The sequence below is a fragment of the Melanerpes formicivorus genome, unplaced genomic scaffold, assembly GCF_026170545.1.
Source record: "Melanerpes formicivorus ecotype bairdi unplaced genomic scaffold, bMelFor1.0.p_v2 SCAF_47, whole genome shotgun sequence".
In the NCBI taxonomy this organism is placed as follows: Eukaryota; Metazoa; Chordata; class Aves; order Piciformes; family Picidae; genus Melanerpes; species Melanerpes formicivorus.
The window spans coordinates 5,329,203-5,346,131 of NW_027142399.1; the positions used below are offsets into that span (position 1 = coordinate 5,329,203).

General features: G+C 54.1%; 1 protein-coding gene across 1 annotated transcript in view; it reads right to left on the reverse strand.

Moving 5' to 3' along the window:
• Nucleotides 1-16,918, reverse strand: part of NCAPD3 (non-SMC condensin II complex subunit D3) — a 61,958-nt gene extending 45,040 nt beyond the window's left edge. The window contains exons 1-13 of the mRNA XM_068160066.1: nt 16,619-16,918; nt 16,272-16,426; nt 15,369-15,531; nt 13,915-14,084; nt 12,294-12,467; nt 10,671-10,732; nt 10,326-10,413; nt 8,760-8,893; nt 7,977-8,049; nt 6,086-6,211; nt 4,887-5,139; nt 3,161-3,244; nt 1,977-2,060 (exon numbers count right to left, since the gene is read on the reverse strand). Of these exons, the coding sequence (XP_068016167.1) occupies nt 1,977-2,060; nt 3,161-3,244; nt 4,887-5,139; nt 6,086-6,211; nt 7,977-8,049; nt 8,760-8,893; nt 10,326-10,413; nt 10,671-10,732; nt 12,294-12,467; nt 13,915-14,084; nt 15,369-15,531; nt 16,272-16,426; nt 16,619-16,679 (1,627 nt within the window). The 5' untranslated portion in view covers nt 16,680-16,918. The remainder of the gene's footprint in view (nt 1-1,976; nt 2,061-3,160; nt 3,245-4,886; nt 5,140-6,085; nt 6,212-7,976; nt 8,050-8,759; nt 8,894-10,325; nt 10,414-10,670; nt 10,733-12,293; nt 12,468-13,914; nt 14,085-15,368; nt 15,532-16,271; nt 16,427-16,618) is intronic.
• Between the last annotated feature and the right edge of the window lie 11 nt (nt 16,919-16,929).

Genomic DNA, 16,929 nt, shown 5'->3' on the forward strand with positions numbered 1-16,929 from the left:
CTCCCTCCCTCCCCACACAGCCCGCAGGGGGGCAGGGGACTCCCTCCCTCCCCACACAGCCCGCAGGGGGGCAGGGGACTCCCTCCCTCCCCACACAGCCTGCAGGGGGGCAGGGGACTCCCTCCCTCCCCACACAGCCCGCAGGGGGGCAGGGGACTCCCTCCCCACACAGCCTGCAGGGGGGCAGGGGACTCCCTCCTCACACCAGTTACAGCCTGCAGGGGGGCAGGGACTCCCTCCTCACACCAGTTACAGCCTGCAGGGGGGCAGGGACTCCCTCCTCACACCAGTTACAGCCTGCAGGGGGGCAGGGACTCCCTCCTCACACAGCCTGCAGGGGGGCAGGGACTCCCTCCTCACACCAGTTACAGCCTGCAGGGGGGCAGGGACTCCCTCCTCACACAGCCTGCAGGGGGGCAGGGACTCCCTCCTCACACCAGTTACAGCCTGCAGGGGGCCAGGGACTCCCTCCTCACACCAGTTACAGCCTGCAGGGGGCCAGGGACTCCCTCCCCACACAGCCTGCAGGGGGGCAGGGAACCCTTCCCCACACCAGTTACAGCCTGCAGGGGGAAGGGACTCCCTCCCCACACAGCCTGCAGAGGGCAGGGACTCCCTCCCCACACCAGCCACGGCCTGCAGGGGGGCAGGGGACTCCCTCCCTCCCCGCACAGCCTGCAGGGGGGCAGGGGACTCCCTCCCTCCCCACCCAGCCTGCAAGGGGGCAGGGGACTCCCTCCCTCCCCACCCAGCCTGCAGGGGGGCAGGGAACTCCCTCCCTCCCCACACAGCCTGCAGGGGGGCAGGGAACTCCCTCCCTCCCCACACAGCCTGCAGGGGGGCAGGGAACTCCCTCCCTCCCCACACAGCCTGCAGGGGGGCAGGGAACTCCCTCCCTCCCCACACAGCCTGCAGGGGGGCAGGGAACTCCCTCCCTCCCCACACAGCCTGCAGGGGGGCAGGGAACTCCCTCCCTCCCCACACAGCCTGCAGAGGGCAGGGACCCCCTCCCCACACCACAGGGGCAGGCACTAGTGCTGTGTTTTATGTAGCAAAACTCCATCAGCTGTCTGTGCACCAGAGCAAGGTATTTAATCACCCTGAAATTCATGGAGTCACAAGTGTGATGTCCCACATCAGTTGCCATCCTTGTTTTCCCATGGAAGGCATGAGTTACCTGCTCCCCAAGAGGTGTTGCCACCACATTAATACAAGTGAACATGGCTGTTTCAAGATGAAATGTTATTTATCAGACTCTAGGAGGAAGAGGTTTTTCTTTGTGCCTGGCACTTCCACCCCCTCCATCACTCCTAAGTGCTGTGGCACTTTTTTAGCAGCTCTACCCTCTGCTTTCCTTGAGGAATGGACACTGAGCACAGTCTAGAAAGCCTCTATTGCAAGAAGGATCTGGAGATGCCCAGAGAAGGGCCACAAGGAGGAGCAGAGGGCTGGAGCTGCTCTGCTATGAGGACAGACTGAGGGAGTTGGGGTTGTGCAGGCTGGAGAGGAGAAGGCTCCCAGGAGACCTTCTGGTGGCCTTCCAGGATCTGCAGAGGGCTCCAAGAAAGCTGGGAAGGGAGTGTGTAGGGTGTCAGGGAGTGATAGGACTGAGGGGGATGAAGCAAAACTGGAAGTGAGGAGCTTCAGATTGGCAGTGAGGAAGAAGCTGTTCCCCAGGAGGGTGGTGAGAGCCTGGCACAGGCTGCCCAGGGAGGTGGTGGAAGCCTCATCCCTGGAGGTATCATAGTATCAGTCAGGGTTGGAAGGGACCACAAGGATCATCTAGTTCCAGTTGTTTGCAGCCAGGCTGGAGGTGGCTGTGAGCAACCTGCTGTGGTGTGAAGTGTCCCTGCCCATGGCATGGAGGAGGTTGGAACTGGCTGAGCCATGAGGTCCCTTCCAATCCCTTATGATTCTATGATTTCACTTAAGGCTTGGAAAAGTGCTCTGAAAAGCTTCCTGTCATCTGGCCATACCATTGTGCCTGGTGGTATCAGCACTGTCACTCAGCTCCGTGGTTCTGAAGGCAGGCAGAGTCTTCAGGGGATGGTTGGACACAGCTGAGGAGGAAAGAATAGAAGAGAATAAACCAGGTTGGAAGAGACCTTCAAGATCATCAAGTCCAACCTATCATCCAACACCGCCTAAACAACTAACCCATGGCATCAAGCACCCCAGCAAGTCTCCTCCTGAACACCTCCAGTGATGGGGACTCCACCACCTCCCCAGGCAGCCCATCCCAATGGGCAATCTCTCTCTCTCTGTAAAACTTCCTCCTGACCTCCAGCCTGAACCTCCCCTGGCACAGCCTGAGACTGTGTCCTCTTGTTCTGGTGCTGGCTGCCTGGGAGAAGAGACCAACCCCCACCTGGCTATAACCTCCCTTCAGGGAGTTGCAGAGAGCAAGAAGGTCTCCCCTGAGTCTCTTCTTCTCCAGGCTAAGCAACCCCAGCTCCCTCAGCCTCTCCTCACAGGGCTGTGCTCCAAGCCCCTCACCAACTTTGTTGCCCTTCTCTGGACACCTTCCAGCAGCTCAACCTCCCTCCTAAACTGAGGAGCCCAGAACTGGACACAGGACTCAAGGGGTGGCCTGACCAGTGCAGTGTACAGGGGCAGAATGACCTCCCTGCTCCTGCTGGCCACACTCTGCCTGATGCAGGCCAGGATGCCATTGGCCCTCCTGGCTGCCTGGGCACACTGCAGGCTCCTGTTCAGCCTACCATCAACCAGCACCCCCAGGTCCCTCTCTGCCTGGCTGCTCTCAGTCACTCTGACCCCAGCCTGTAGCACTGCCTGGGGTTGCTGTGGCCAATGTGCAGCCCCTGGCACTTGGATGTGTTCAATCTCCTGCCCTTGGCCTCTGCCCATCTGTCCAGCCTGTCCAGGTCCCTCTGCAGAGCCTCTCTACCCTCCAGCAGATCAACTCCTGCCCCCAGCTTGCTGTCATCTGCAAACTTACTGCTGATGGACTCAACGCCCTCATCCAGATCATCAATGAAGATGTTAAAGAGGATGGGGCCCAAAGGAGAATGGAAACAAAAAAAGGGATGAAAGAAACAAAGAGAGGCAAATGTTCATTTGGTTCACTGGTAAACAGAGAGCCTCCTGCCTGCCCCAGGTTTGAGAGGGAGAGGCAAGCCAAGAGCAGCCTGAGACTTACTGGAAGGGAAGAGCTCCGTGCCTCCTGCACCGACTAGCGCGCTGGCAGTGTTGGTGTTTGCATCCAGGGCTGTGTGGTCAGAGGCTGCCAAAACAAAAAGACATTAAAGAAAGAGATATTAAAATGAAGTATTTTAATCCTGGCTATTTTGGCATGCCTGATTTGGTCTTTCTATTTTCAGGCAAGCCAGCCATGTGCAGGCTCCTGAACTGGGCCATCTGGCCCTCAGCACACCTGAGGGAGCTCTGCATGCCAATCACCAACACAACAACCTAGCAGAAGCAAAAGGCAACTCAAGATTTAATCATCTCCCAGGCAAGAATCCACCTTTTCCCCCCCTCCCTTCCCCCCACCACCCCTTCCCCTCTCTTCAATGAGCAATTTCAGTCAGCTGTAAATAGCCTTCAAAGGTATCTCACAGAGTGATCTCTATTTAGAGCTTCCAGACCAGAATAAATCCCTTCCAAAAATAAGGCTTCATGAGAAAGAAGACTTCCTTCTTAAGCTGGGAGAGGGGAGATTGAGACTGGAGATGAGGAAGAACTTCTTTGCAGTGAGGCTGGGGAGACTCTGGCACAGGCTGCCCAGGGAGGCTGCGGCTGTTCCCTCCCTGGAGGTGTTCAAGGCCAGGCTGGATGAGGCCTTGAGCAAGCTGTGCTGGTGGGAGGTGTCCCTGCCCATGGCAGGGGGTTGGAACTGGATGAGCTTTAAGGTCCCTTCCAACCTAAACCATTTTAGGATTCTCATCATGGTAGAGCACACAGGGATAGATTCTCAGCAACCAGCACCAGCCCAAGAGGACCAGCACCAGAACAAAACCTTATGGATGGAGGCTTTCAAGCTGTGCCAGGGGAGCTTCAGGCTGGATATCAGACATTTTCTTCTCTGAAGGGGTTCTGAAACCTTGGAACAGGCTGCTCACGGCAGTGGTGGAGTCCCCATCCCTGGAGGTATTTCAATGGCATGTGGAGCCATTGCTCAGGGAGATGGCTTAGTGGTGGCCTTGCAGTGCTGAGTCAAAGGTTGGAGTACATGATCTAGGAGGTGGTGGAGTCCCCTCCCTGGAGGTGTTCAAGAGGGGATTGGATGTGGCACTTGGAGCCATGGTTTAATTAGTCAGGAGGTGATTGCCTGGACTTGATGATCTCTGAGGTCTTTTCCAACCTTAATGATTCTATGCTTCTATGACCTGATGATCTGAAGGCTCTTTTCTAACCTGAATGACTGTAAGCAGCAAGGGACACAAGCTGCTTAGGGGACCTCCAGGCTGGATATCAGACATTTTCTTCTCTGAAGGGGTTCTGAAACCTTGGAACAGGCTGCTCAGGGCAGTGGTGGAGTCCCTATCCCTGGAGGTATTTCAATGGCATGTGGACCCAGTGCCCAGGGAGATGGCTTAGTGGTGGCCTTGCAGTGCTGAGTCAAAGGTTGGAGTACATGATCTAGGTGGTGGTGGAGTCCCCATCCCTGAAGGTATTTCACTGGCATGTGGACCCAGTGCCCAGGGAGATGGCTTAGTGGTGGCCTTGCAGTGCTGAGTCAAAGGTTGAACCACCTGATCTAGAAGGTCCCTTCCAACCTAAACCATTTCAGGATTCTCCTCAGGATCCAGCACACAGGGAGAGACCCTCAGGTTCCTGCCAACCCCCTCTCCTGTCTGCCAGCACTCACTGCCCAGAAGGTTCCAGAAATACTTTCCCCTCTTCAATTTGTCCACAACACTCACAGCTTTGCAAGAGGAGCTGTATGCTCTCCAAGGCAGGAGAGCCTTTCATTTCCAGGCAGTGGGCAAAGCTGCTTAAAGCCTTGCTACGGACCGCAGGGGCTCTGTCTGAACAGCGCCCAAACACCATGGCCTCCACCAAAAACTGATGCTTCAGAAGCTTCTGCTGCTCCAGGGACAAGGAGCTGTCCACAGTCCTTTCAGGCACCTCCAACAAAGCCAACACCACATCAAGAGCAAACACTCTGTAGGCAACCTGTTGGAAGAAAAAGCACACAAGGAGCTCTGTTAGAAGTTCTTTGCAATGAGGGTGGTTGAGCACTGGGACAGGCTGCCCAGGGAGGGGGTGGAGACTCCTTCCCTGGAGATATTCAAGGGGAGGCTTGACAAGGCTCTGGACAACCTGATCTAGTTGAGGATGTCCTTGCTGACCTGCAGGACTAGATAACTTTAAGAGGTCCCTTCCAACCCAGGTGATTCTGTGATCTCACCTGCATCAGGAAGAGTGTGGCCAGCAGGAGCAGGGAAGTCATCCTGCCCTGTGCTCAGCACTGCTGAGGCCATATCTTAAGTCCTGTGTCCAGTTCTGGGCCCCTCAAGAAGGACATTGAGAGACTTGAAGGTGTCCAGAGAAGGGCAACAAAGCTGGGGAGGGGTCTGGAGCACAGCCCTGTGAGGAGAGGCTGAGGGAGCTGGGGTTGCTTAGCCTGGAGAAGAGGAGGCTCAGGGGAGACCTTCTTGCTCTCTCCAACTCCCTGAAAGGAGGCTGTAGACAGGTGGGGGTTGGGCTCTTCTCCCAGGCACCCAGCACCAGAACAAGAGGACACAGTCTCAAGCTGTGCCAGGGGAGGTTTAGGCTGGAGGTGAGGAGGAAGTTATCCCCAGCAAGAGGAATTGGCCATTGGGATGTGGTGCCCAGGGAGGTGGTGGAGTCCCTGTCCCTGGAGTGTTCAAGAGGGGATTGGATGTGGCAATTGGTGCCATGGTTTAATTAGTCATGAGGTGTTGGGTGACAGATTGGACTTGCTGATTTTTTCCAACCTTATTGAGTCTGTCAGGGCAAGCAAAGGCACAGGCAGGGCCTGCTCCTGTTACCCATTTTCAGGTACCAGCAGGAACAACGCTAACCAATAGCACAGCTGAATCCTTCCTCTTCCCCACACTGCTGTCTGAGGCCTGGAAGGCCCAGGAGATGCACTTACTTTAGTGTGCCTTGAGTATTTATGTAGCCAGGAGATGAAGTCAGCAAACTCAGCAGAAGGGAATTTGGTCAGCAAAGTCACCAGGGCCTGTGCGGCGTAGGTGCGGTAGTCAGCCTTGTCTGGGACCTGCAAAACAAGCACAGGGGCAGGCTGCAAGATTCCCATCCTCTGCTCTACACCCAGAAAGGCTTTCCAGGGCTTAAGAGAACCCTTTTTATTATTGAATGAGGTGATAGGATCCCACTGAACAAAGATTTGGACCTAAGGCACAAGTCATAGAATCAATAAGGTTGGAAGAGACCTCAGAGATCATCAAGTCCAACCTAGCACCCAGCACCTCCTGACAACTAAACCATGGCTCCAAGTGCCACATCCAATCCCCTCCTGAACACCTCCAGGGATGGGGACTCCACCACCTCCCTGGGCAGCACATCCCAATGGCAAATCTCTCTTGCTGGGAAGAACTTCCTCCTCACCTCCAGCCTGAACCTCCCCTGGCACAGCTTGAGACTGTGTCCTCTTGTTCTGGTGCTGCTTGCCTGGGAGAAAAGACCAACCCCCACCTGGCAACAACCTCCCTTCAGGCAGTTGCAGAGAGCAAGAAGGTCTCCCCTGAGCCTCCTCTTCTCCAGGCTAAGCAACCCCAGCTCCCTCAGCCTCTCCTCACAGGGCTGTGCTCCAGACCCCTCCCCAGCCTCCTTGCCCTTCTCTGGGCACCTTCAAGTCTCTCAATATCCTTAAACTGAAGAGCCCAGAACTGGACACAGGACTCCAGGGGTGGCCTCAGCAGTGCTGAGTACAGGGCAGAATGAGGAAAGGAGGTGAGGTGAAAGTTCTTCCCAGAAAGAGGAATTGGCCATTGGCTGCCCAGTGAGGTGGTGGAATCGCTGTCCCTGGAGGTGTTCAGGAGGGGACTGGATGTGGCATTTAGAGCCATGGTTTAGTTAGTCATGAGGTGATTGGTTGGACTTGATGATCTCTGAGGTCTTTTCCAACCTTAGTGATTCTATGCTTCTATGACCTGATGATCTCAAGGCTCTTTTCCAACCTGAATGATTGTAAGCAGCAAGGGACACAAGCTGCTTAGGGGAGCTTCAGGCTGGATATCAGACATTTTCGTCTCTGAAGGGGTTCTGAAACCTTGGAACAGGCTGCTCAGGGCAGTGGTGGAGTCCTCATCCCTGGAGGTATTTCACTGGCATGTGGAGCCAGTGCTCAGGAAGGTGGCTTAGTGGTGGCCTTGCAGTGCTGAGTCAAAGGTTGGAGTACATGATCTAGGTGGTGGTGGAGTCCCCATCCCTGGAAGTGTTCAAGAGGGGATTGGATGTGGCACTTGGAGCCATGGTTTAGTAGTCATGAGGTCTTGGCTGACAGGTTGGACATGATGATCTTTGAGGTCTTTTCCAACCTTATTGACTCTATGATTAGGTCTCTTCCAACCAAAGATATGCTGTGACTGGGAGAGCAATCACAGCTTCCTTGGTCACCACTCCACTCTTGTTCTCACAAGAGATCCCCCAAGGCAAAGCTGCAGCTTGGATTAAATCCAGAGGCAATATTTCCACAGGGTAAGTTAAGTCAGGCAGGCACAGAGCTCTCAGAATTCCTATTTCCCCTGTACCAAATCAGTGGTAAGAGCAACCAGCAGATTTAGGAGAGGTCACAAGCAGAGCACAATCATCTGTGAACGAGGAAGTGTTCACCCACAGCCTTCTCTGACAGAGATCAAAACACAATCAGGCTGTCAAGAATCTTGCCAAGGATGAAGAAGGCAGGCAAACCCTTTTCACTCCTCACAAAATATTGTGCAAATGGCTTTCCTAACTGCTCCAGGCACTGCACATGTACCCACACAGGAGCTTGCTCAAGGTGCCCCCAGAGCTCAGCATACCTTGGTGCAGATGTACTGCAGGAAGATTCGGAGCACGGGGAACACAGCTTCCTTCAGCTCATCCACCACACAACTGCACACAAGCAAAACAAACAGGCTTTAAAGAGGCTGTGTTGGGAACAGAGGAGGGGAAAAAAACAACCCCAACAAATCAAGGCCATTCCTTTGGGAAGGAGCTTCAGGAGTTCTGCAATCACAAGCACTAGCCCAAGAGGATACAGGCAGGGAGCAGACCTACTTCCTCGCTACACAAACCTGGCTTGGCAGGGCAGGCAGATTGTTTCTTCCAACCCCTTTCTGCAAGCAGAAGGGCAACAGGAAAAGCTCCTTCATTCTCAATCTACACACTGGCTGCTGGCTGGGGAGTCTCTGCACAAAGATTGCTTTCAAGCAAGATGGATTCCCCAGGCAGGGCATACAATAAGGATCTCTTTTGCCTATGTTTAAGCAAAGCAGCAAGCAGCGAGCTCCACACTAACCTTTCCTCTCTTTTACATCACTCTGTAGGCAACTACAAAACCTAAAAGCCTGACACCAAGAAGTTAGGTCCTGCTTTGCTGTCAAACAGAACCCTTTTTTTCCTCCCCCTCCCCACCCCTCCCCCAGCAAGTTCAGTAAATTCCCCATTACAGACCCTGTAGTTCAACCTCATTTGCACAAACAGCTTCAAAGTCAGTGCCACTTTGTCTCCTCCCTTTATCAGCTCCAGAGCAAAAGCCAAGGTGTGCCAGAAGAAAGAGCAGGCATTCCCAGGAAGGGCAGTGCCAGAGCTCTGTGCTTCACCTGATGAACTTTATAGCCTGGTTCCTGGCAGAGATCACAGGGGATGTGATGGCAAGGGGTGTGCAGCGGGAACCCACCCCACGCTCCTGCATGAGGGCGACGTTGAGGAGGTGCCGGAAGACCTGGCGCAGGATCTGGGGAGGAAAGGTTGTTTGCAGGGTCAGCTCATGTCCAGAGAAGGGCAGCAAAGCTGGGGAAGGGTCTGGAGAACAGGGCTGGGGAGGAGCAGCTGAGGGAACTGAGGGTGTTTAGTGTGGAGAAGAGGAGGCTGAGGGAGACCTCATTGCTCTCTACAGCTCCCAGCAAGGAGGCTGAAGCCAGGTGGAGGTTGGTCTCTTTCCCCTAGAATCCCAAGACAGGAGAGGAAATGGCCTGAAGTTGTGCCAGGGGAGGGTTAGGTTGGAGATGAGGAACAATTTCTTTGCTGCAAGAGTGGTCAGGGACTGGCACAGGCTGCCCAGGGAGGTGGTGGAGTCCCCATGCCTGGAGGTGTTCCAGAACCCTGTGGCCATGGCACTTGGGGACAGGGTTTAGAGGCCATGGTGGGGTTGGGTTGATGGTTGGACTGGATGATCCTGGGGGGGTCTTTTCCAACCCAAACAATTCTACAATCCCACAGCTTGCCCTGCAGATGTCCCCCCAGCCTTCTAATCTTTGCCCTTGGACATTCAGCACCTTCTCACTCCCCTCAGCTCAGATTTATTTTGCTTCTAAACCACGAGCTTGGGTTGATGGTTGGACTGGATGATCTTAAAGGGATGTTCCAACCCAAACAACTCTATGATTCTGTGCCTCACTGAGCAGTCAGAGGCAGGGAAGATGAGGCAGGGCTCAGAAGCAGAGCTGCTACACCTTCCTGACACCACTCATGTCAGCAGTTTGAGGAGCTTGTGCTGGGCTAAGAAACCAGGGAGGCTGAAGCACACAGGTCTAAGGCTGTTAAAGCTGGGCAAGCACTCAGGTGGGTGTCAGATTGGCATGCACTGAGCTCCAGGCTTTCCTGACTAGACAGCTGCTAATGCCCTGAGATGCTCAGGTGGTTTCCAGACTAACACAGCAGCAGGGTCACACCCAACACTCCAAACCCCTGCACAGGAGCAGCACACAGGGAAGTGGGAGATGACAGAGAGGGCTTGAACAAAGTAAATGTAAAGCTAGAGGCACATTTCTGATCGAGCTGGATGTCCCATGAGGGCTGAGTGCTCTCTGAATGAGAATCAGCCCTGCTTCCCATCATCTGCACAGAGCACTTCCCCAGCATGCTCCACTGCTGCACAGCCCAGCGCCACAGCAGGCTGCCAAGCAGTGCTGGAGCTCCATCTAGCAGGGAAGAAGAAAACTCCAGGCAAGCACAGCAAGCCCAGAATCCCCCCTTTTGAGGTGCAGAGATCTAGTATCACTGCAGCTGTCCTGTCCTCTGGTTCTGCTTCATCTGCCACAGGAGTCACTAGAGCAGAGAATTCAATGACCTTGGAATGCATCATTGTAGCAGGCAAGGGAAATAAGGACTGGGGTGGACAAAAGACAGCTTGCCTCTGCTTTGAAAAGGTTTGGTCTCACTTTTACCTTATCTTCTGAACCATGCAGAGGGGAACACAGCAATCTCAGTCCATAATAGGCCAGCTCAGGAATGGACTTGGCTTCATTCACATCCCTAAGCAAAAGGAGGCAAAGGGAAGTCTTCATCTCTCATCAGAGGAACCTTTACTACAACTATCACAACCCAACGTGCCCACTGACTGGAAAAGATTCAATATTCACTAAGTGTTGTTTACTGTGAGCTGGGTGGAACAGGTTCTAATTATCTTTAGTGAAAGAAATCACTGCTTTCATCTCCACACAAACAGGATAATAGCAACACAAGCAGCGGGCTCCAAATCACCACACAAGCATCGACAACGCTCTGCTTACATTGCTGCTGAAACCTTGAACTCCTGCACAGCTGGCTCAAAGCTTGCCATTTCCACAAAGATCTGCAAAGGGAAACAAGAGAAAGGCAAAGATTAGCTAATCCACGTGAGGGCAAGGTGTGAGGGCTGCTTGGGCACAGAGAACTTAAGAATAAACCAAACCAAGTTGGAAGAGACTTTCAAGATCATCACATCCAACCCATCAACCAATCCAACCCACCCAAACAGCTAACCCATGGCACCAAGCACCCCAGCAAGTCTCCTCCTGAACACCTCCAGTGATGGTGACTCCACCACCTCCTTGGGCAGCCCATTCCAGTGGGCAATCACTCTCTGTGTGTAGAACTTCTTCCTAACATCCAACCTAAACCTCCCCTGGCACAGCCTGAGACTGTGTCCTCTTGTTCTGGTGCTGGCTGCCTGGGAGAAGAGACCAACCTCTGCCTGGCTACAACCTCCCTCCAGGTAGTTGTAGAAAGTGATAAGGTCTCCCCTGAGCCTCCTCTTCTCCAGGCTAAGCAGCCCCAGCTCCCTCAGCCTCTCCTCACAGGGCTGTGTTCCAAGCCCCTCACCAACTTTGTTGCTCTTCTCTGGACACCTTCCAGCAAGTCAACCTCCTTCCTAAACTGAGGAGCCCAGAACTGGACACAGGACTCGAGGTGTGGCCTAACCAGTGCAGTATACAGGGGCAGAATGACCTCCCTGCTCCTGCTGGCCACACTCCTCCTGATGCAGACCAGGATGCCATTGGCCCTCTTGGCTGCCTGGGCACACTGCAGGCTCATGTTCAGCCTACCATCAACCAGCACCCCCAGGTCCCTCTCTGCCTGGCTGCTCTCAGCCACTCTGACCCCAGCCTGTAGCACTGCCTGGGGTTGTTGTGGCCAATGTGCAGAACCTGGCACTTGGATGTGTTCCATCTCCTGCTCTTGGCCTCTGCCCATCTGTCCAGCCTGGCCAGGTCCCTCTGCAAACTTTCAAACCACGGTGTGTGTCCCCCCAAAAGCACAACAGAAGCAAACTACAAAACCCAGAGGCTCAGCAAGCATCTTCCCCCTGGGGCAGTGAGGGTCAATCATAAGGAGAACACAGAACTGCTGGAACAGGTCCAGAGGAGGCCATGAAGATGATCAAAGGGCTGAGGAAGCTCTCCTATGGAGACAGGTTGGGAGAGTTGGGGCTGTTCAGTATGGAAAAGAGAAGGCTCCAGGAAGACCTTAGGGCAGCTGAGAAAGCTCTCCTATGGAGACAGGTTGAGAGAGTTGGGGCTGTTCAGCCTGGAAGAGAAGGCTCCAGGAATAGCTTAGAGCAGCCTTCCAGTACCTTGAAGCTGAGGAGGGACTTTTTTCAAGGGCTTGGAGTGACAGGATGAGGGACAATGCATTGAAGCTAGAACAGAGGAGATGGAAACTGGACATGAGGAAGAAATTCTTTCCAGTGAGGGTGCTGAGGCACTGGCACAGGTTGCCCTTGGAGGCTGTGGATTCCCTCTCCCTGGAGGTGTTCAAGGCCTGGCTGGGTGAGGCCTTGAGCAAGCTGGGCTGGTGGCCGAAGAGCTGGAACTGGATGATCTTTAAGGTCCTTTCCCATCCCAAGCCATTCAATGAATCTATGAATGCCTTACCTTCAGGCAGTTCTGGATAGACTGAGGATTTTCTTTCAGGGAGAACTTGGGCAGAAGCCTCAAGAAGCTTTTCAGAAGGAAGAAGGTCGAGTTGCGAACTTGCAGGAGATCATCCGCTGAGAAGTAAACATTTTCACAGTCCTCTTCCTCCTCCTCTTCCAAGACCTCTTCCCTCTGCATTGGCAGAAAAGAGAAACAGCATGGCCCTGTCTCACAGCCCTGGCTAACCTCTTTTGCACATTTCACACAGTTCTCAGGCTGGGGCCTGGAGGATTTCACATCCAGACATCTAAATCTTCCCTTTCAGATCAGTTAATGCACTTAACAGGAGGGGGAAAAACCAAACCAGACAGAAAGATGAAACTTGAAGAAGATTGAACCCAGGAGGTTCCACCTCAACATGAGGAGAAACTTCTTTGATGTCAGGGTGCTGAAGCCCTGCAGCAGGCTGCCCAGAGAGGTCAAATGAGGTTCTCCTCCCTTCTACTCTGCCCTGGTGAGACCACATCTGGAGTATTGGGTCCAGTCCTGGGCTCCCCAGTTCAAGAGGGACAGGAATATGCTGGAGAGGGTCCAAGAGAGGGTATGAGGATGCTGAAGGGACTGGAACATGTCTGATGAGGAAAGGCTGAGAGACCTGGGGCTGCTTAGACTGGAGAAGAGAAGGCTGAGAGGAGATCTTATTAATGTCTATAAATGCCTGAAGGGTGGGGGGCAACAAGGGGCCAGGCTCTTTTTGGTGATATCCTCTGACAGGACAAGGAGCAATGGACACAAACAGGAACCCAGGGAGCTCCACCTCAACAGGAGGAGAAACTTCTTTACTGTGAGGGTGCTGGAGCCCTGGAGCAGGCTGCCCAGAGAGGTTGTGGAGTCTCCTACTCTGGAGACTTTCAACACCCATCTGGATGTGTCCCTGTGTGACCTGCCCTAGGTGATCCTGCTTTGGCAGGGGGGTTGAACTTGATCTCTAGAGGCCTCTTTCAACCTCTCCCAGCCTTTGATTCTGTGAGAAAGTCCATCAGAGCAGCAGACAATGATCTGCCTTCTCATCTGACACTTGGAGAGTCCTCTCAACCAATTCCCATCATGCCTACGACCTCCTTCCCTTGCTTGCCATGACCCTGCAGCACTGATGCTCTCTCAGGATTTCTGATGTGTAATCCACAGGTGCCTGGGAATAACAACATGCAAATGTCAGGAGCAGCTGAGTGCAGCTCACCACAGCATTCAGCTCTTAACTCCTCATCAGTCAGCTGCCAGAGAAACACAAACACCATTTGCAAGCAGGTCACACACTGACTCAAAGCAGCTGATATGAATTAGTTTCCCCCCCTCCCCTTTGCTACTGAGCTCTCTAACAGTAAGGCAGAGGGAAATAAGCTGCAGTTTTTCGATTAGTCAGCAGCCAGGAACCTGCTCCTAATGTTGAATCATCACACCTTTGAAATTCCTAGTAATAGGTAAAGGATCAAGAGCACAGATGAATGAAAGGTGGAGAATAGTTGAGGGGGGAGGGAGGAAGAGAAGTGTAACACTGACCTAGAAGTGAACCAGCCTGCCAACAATTTGTGCATGAATAGAGGTTTCTCTGCACAGAGAGCACACACACACATCTTACATGGCCATTCCTGCAGGCTCTTCCTCTCTTTGTGCTCCTCCCCACGGTGCTCTGAGCTTGGTTCTTCTTCCTCTTCCTCATCACGTCCGAGTCTCGAGGCCAGCATTTTGTCAGGGTGTAAAGGCACTTATCAAACATCACTTGATGGAAGAGCTGGTTAACTATGCTGCCTGCCCAGAAAAGACAGCATCAGACACCTCCCAGACAAGAGACACTCATTAAATCATCTGGTCATTGCTCCAGCCAAGGAGACAGCCAAGACAAAGGCACTGTCCTGGGAGCCTAGGAAAGCTCAGGGCAAGACAAGAAAGAATTGCTTGAACCAAGCCCAACTGCATCAGCAATGGCACTCCCCAGTAGCAGCACCAGTTTGGCTCCTTCCAGCTGGTGATGTGCCACACAACCCACAGCAGCAGAACTCTGAATGTCAAAGGATATTGTTGTGCATGACCCTGAGAGAACTCCAGCAGTTTGTTATTTGCAACAGTGCTTCAGTTTTCACAGCTCAGCCTGAGCAGGGAAGTGATGGTGTCCCTCTGCTCAGCACTGCTGAGGCCACACACAGTGGGGAGCAGTTTTGGGCTCCTCACTCCAAGAAGGACACTGAAGGCTGGAGCAGGTTCAGAGAAGGGCAACAAAGCTGGGGAAGGGTCTGGAGAACAGGGCTGGGGAGGAGCAGCTGAGGGTGTTCAGCCTGGAGAACAGGAGGCTGAGGGGAGACCTCACTGTTCTCTACAGCTCCCTGAACGGAGGTTGGAGTGAGGAGGGGGTTGGTCTCTTCTCCCTGGTCTCAGGTGATGGAGAGGAAGTGGCCTGAAATTGTGCCAGGGGAGGGTTAGGTTGGAAAGCAGGAACAATTTCTACACTGCAAGGGTGGTCAGGGATTGGCAGAGGCTGCCCAGGGAGGTGGTGGAGTCACCATCCCTGGAGGTGTTCAAGAAACATTATGGACATGGCACTTGGGGACATGGTTTTAAGGGCCATGGTGGTGTTGGGTTGATGGATGGACTCAATGGCCTTAGAGGGCTTTACCAGCTGAAACAATTCCATGATTCTAAAAGCAGTGCACAGTGAAATGCTGTCTAGTGAGAGAGCAGGAAACAGCTCTGCCTTCACTGAGAATTACTGTCAAAGCAGAGAGTTTGAGCTCTGTGTGCCTTGCTGACTCCTCTGGCGACCTTGTCAGAGCTCCTGAGAAGACAAACTGCAGCACAGACCCTGGCTGAGGCCATCAAGCCACTTTCTGACAGGAGAACCAAGCTGCTCTCAGAGTGCAACAGCTGCTCACCGCTCAACAGCCCGCCCGAGCCTGGTCCCCAGGGGCTGCAGGGACATCAAGTGGACAGTTCAAACACCACCACTGGCTCCCCCTGGAATTCTTAGGAATGAAGGAAGGCTGTTTCTGCCAGAGGAGTGTTTGATCCAGCAGTGGGGAGGCACAGCCCTTTGCTCACCTGGGATCTCCAGCAGCAAGAAGTACAACCCAGCTGCGTGCAGCGCCTGCAGCCTCTGCCCCGCGTGAGCTGCTCGTTGCTGGCCGGCATGGACAAAGTGGTACAGCACAGCCACGAAGCTTTTAGGGCTGAAGCTGTGCTTAGCAAACACAGTCCAGGCATTCTGAAGGAAAAGACAGCAAGAGCAAGAAATCCTGTGAGAACACAGCTCTCTACAAGCAGCTTCTGTGCCTTTCTTAATCGCGGCTACTGCGACCACCCACCAATGTGTTTTAAGACTTGGCACTGAGGCGCTGGGGAGCAGCCAGAGAAGCTGGTGAAGGGGCTGGAGAACAGGGCTGGTGAGGAACAGCTGAGGAAACTAAGGTTATTTAACCTGGAGAAGGCTTAAATGAGACCTTCTGGCTCTCCACAACTCTCTGAAAGGAGGTTGGAGCCACGTGGGGCTTGGTCTCTTCTCCCACATAAGAAGGGACAGGACAATAAAAAAACAGTCTCAAGCTGCCCCAGGGGAGGTTTAAGTTGGAGATGAGGAACGATTTGTTCTCCCAAAGGGATGAAACAAGTTGTCCAAGGCAGTGGTAGAGTCCACATCCCTGGGCAGGTGTCAAAGCCATGCAGATGTGGTGCTGAGGGACAGGGTTTAGTGCTGGGTTAATGGCCAGACTCGATGACCTGGAAGGTCTCTTCCAAGCAAGACTCTGCCATAACTCTGTGAGTACCATACTCATTGTGCTCAGTCATAAACAGATGTATTATCCTTAGGGAAAAGCCTTCCTCAGAAGCATTGCAGCACACATGACAAGAACCTGAAATGCTTTGTGCCAGAGCAGGAAGGGCACAAACAACAGCGCAGATCAGGGCCTGTGTTAAGCAGTTCTCGACTCCGTGTGCTGACCTTACCTCTATGCGGTTGCTGCCCGGGGCTATAAAGGGTTCCAGGGCCTGGTAAAGGCAGGTGAAAGCATCCAGGCCATCTCCTGCGATCCTCTCCACTATCAGGGAATCCAGGGGATCCACTGCGGTAAAATCCAGATCCCAGACGCTGCTCGCCCAAGCTGAGGGGAAGAGACCAAGTCTCCTAAACAACACCTCCGAGCACACACGGAACAACCCGACCAGGAAGCAGGACCCCAAGCCCGGGCACAGTAGCGAACAATCCCAAGCGTGACGCTAGCCGTCGTTACCGCCCTGGTGGGGGTACCGTCCCGGCTCCCCTCGCCTCTGCCCCTTATCGCTGGCTCCCGTACCTGCGCTGACATCCTGAATCCGCCACCCGTCCAGGGCGGACAACAACCGATCCACCGCCATCCTGCCTCCGCCGAGCGCTTTGAACCGGCCAATCGCGCGCGTCCGCCGCCCGCAGCCAATCACGGCGCGCGTCCGCCGCCCGCAGCCAATCACCGCGCGCTGCCCGCCCCGCTCCCGGAAGCAGCCGGGGCGGCTGCCGCCATTGATTCTGCCTACCCCTGCTCCCGCCCTCCTTTCCGGTCCCAGCGCCGCGCATGCGCGCAGGCCGGAAGGAGGGACGGGGCCAGGGGCGGGCGGCGCCTGCGCGACC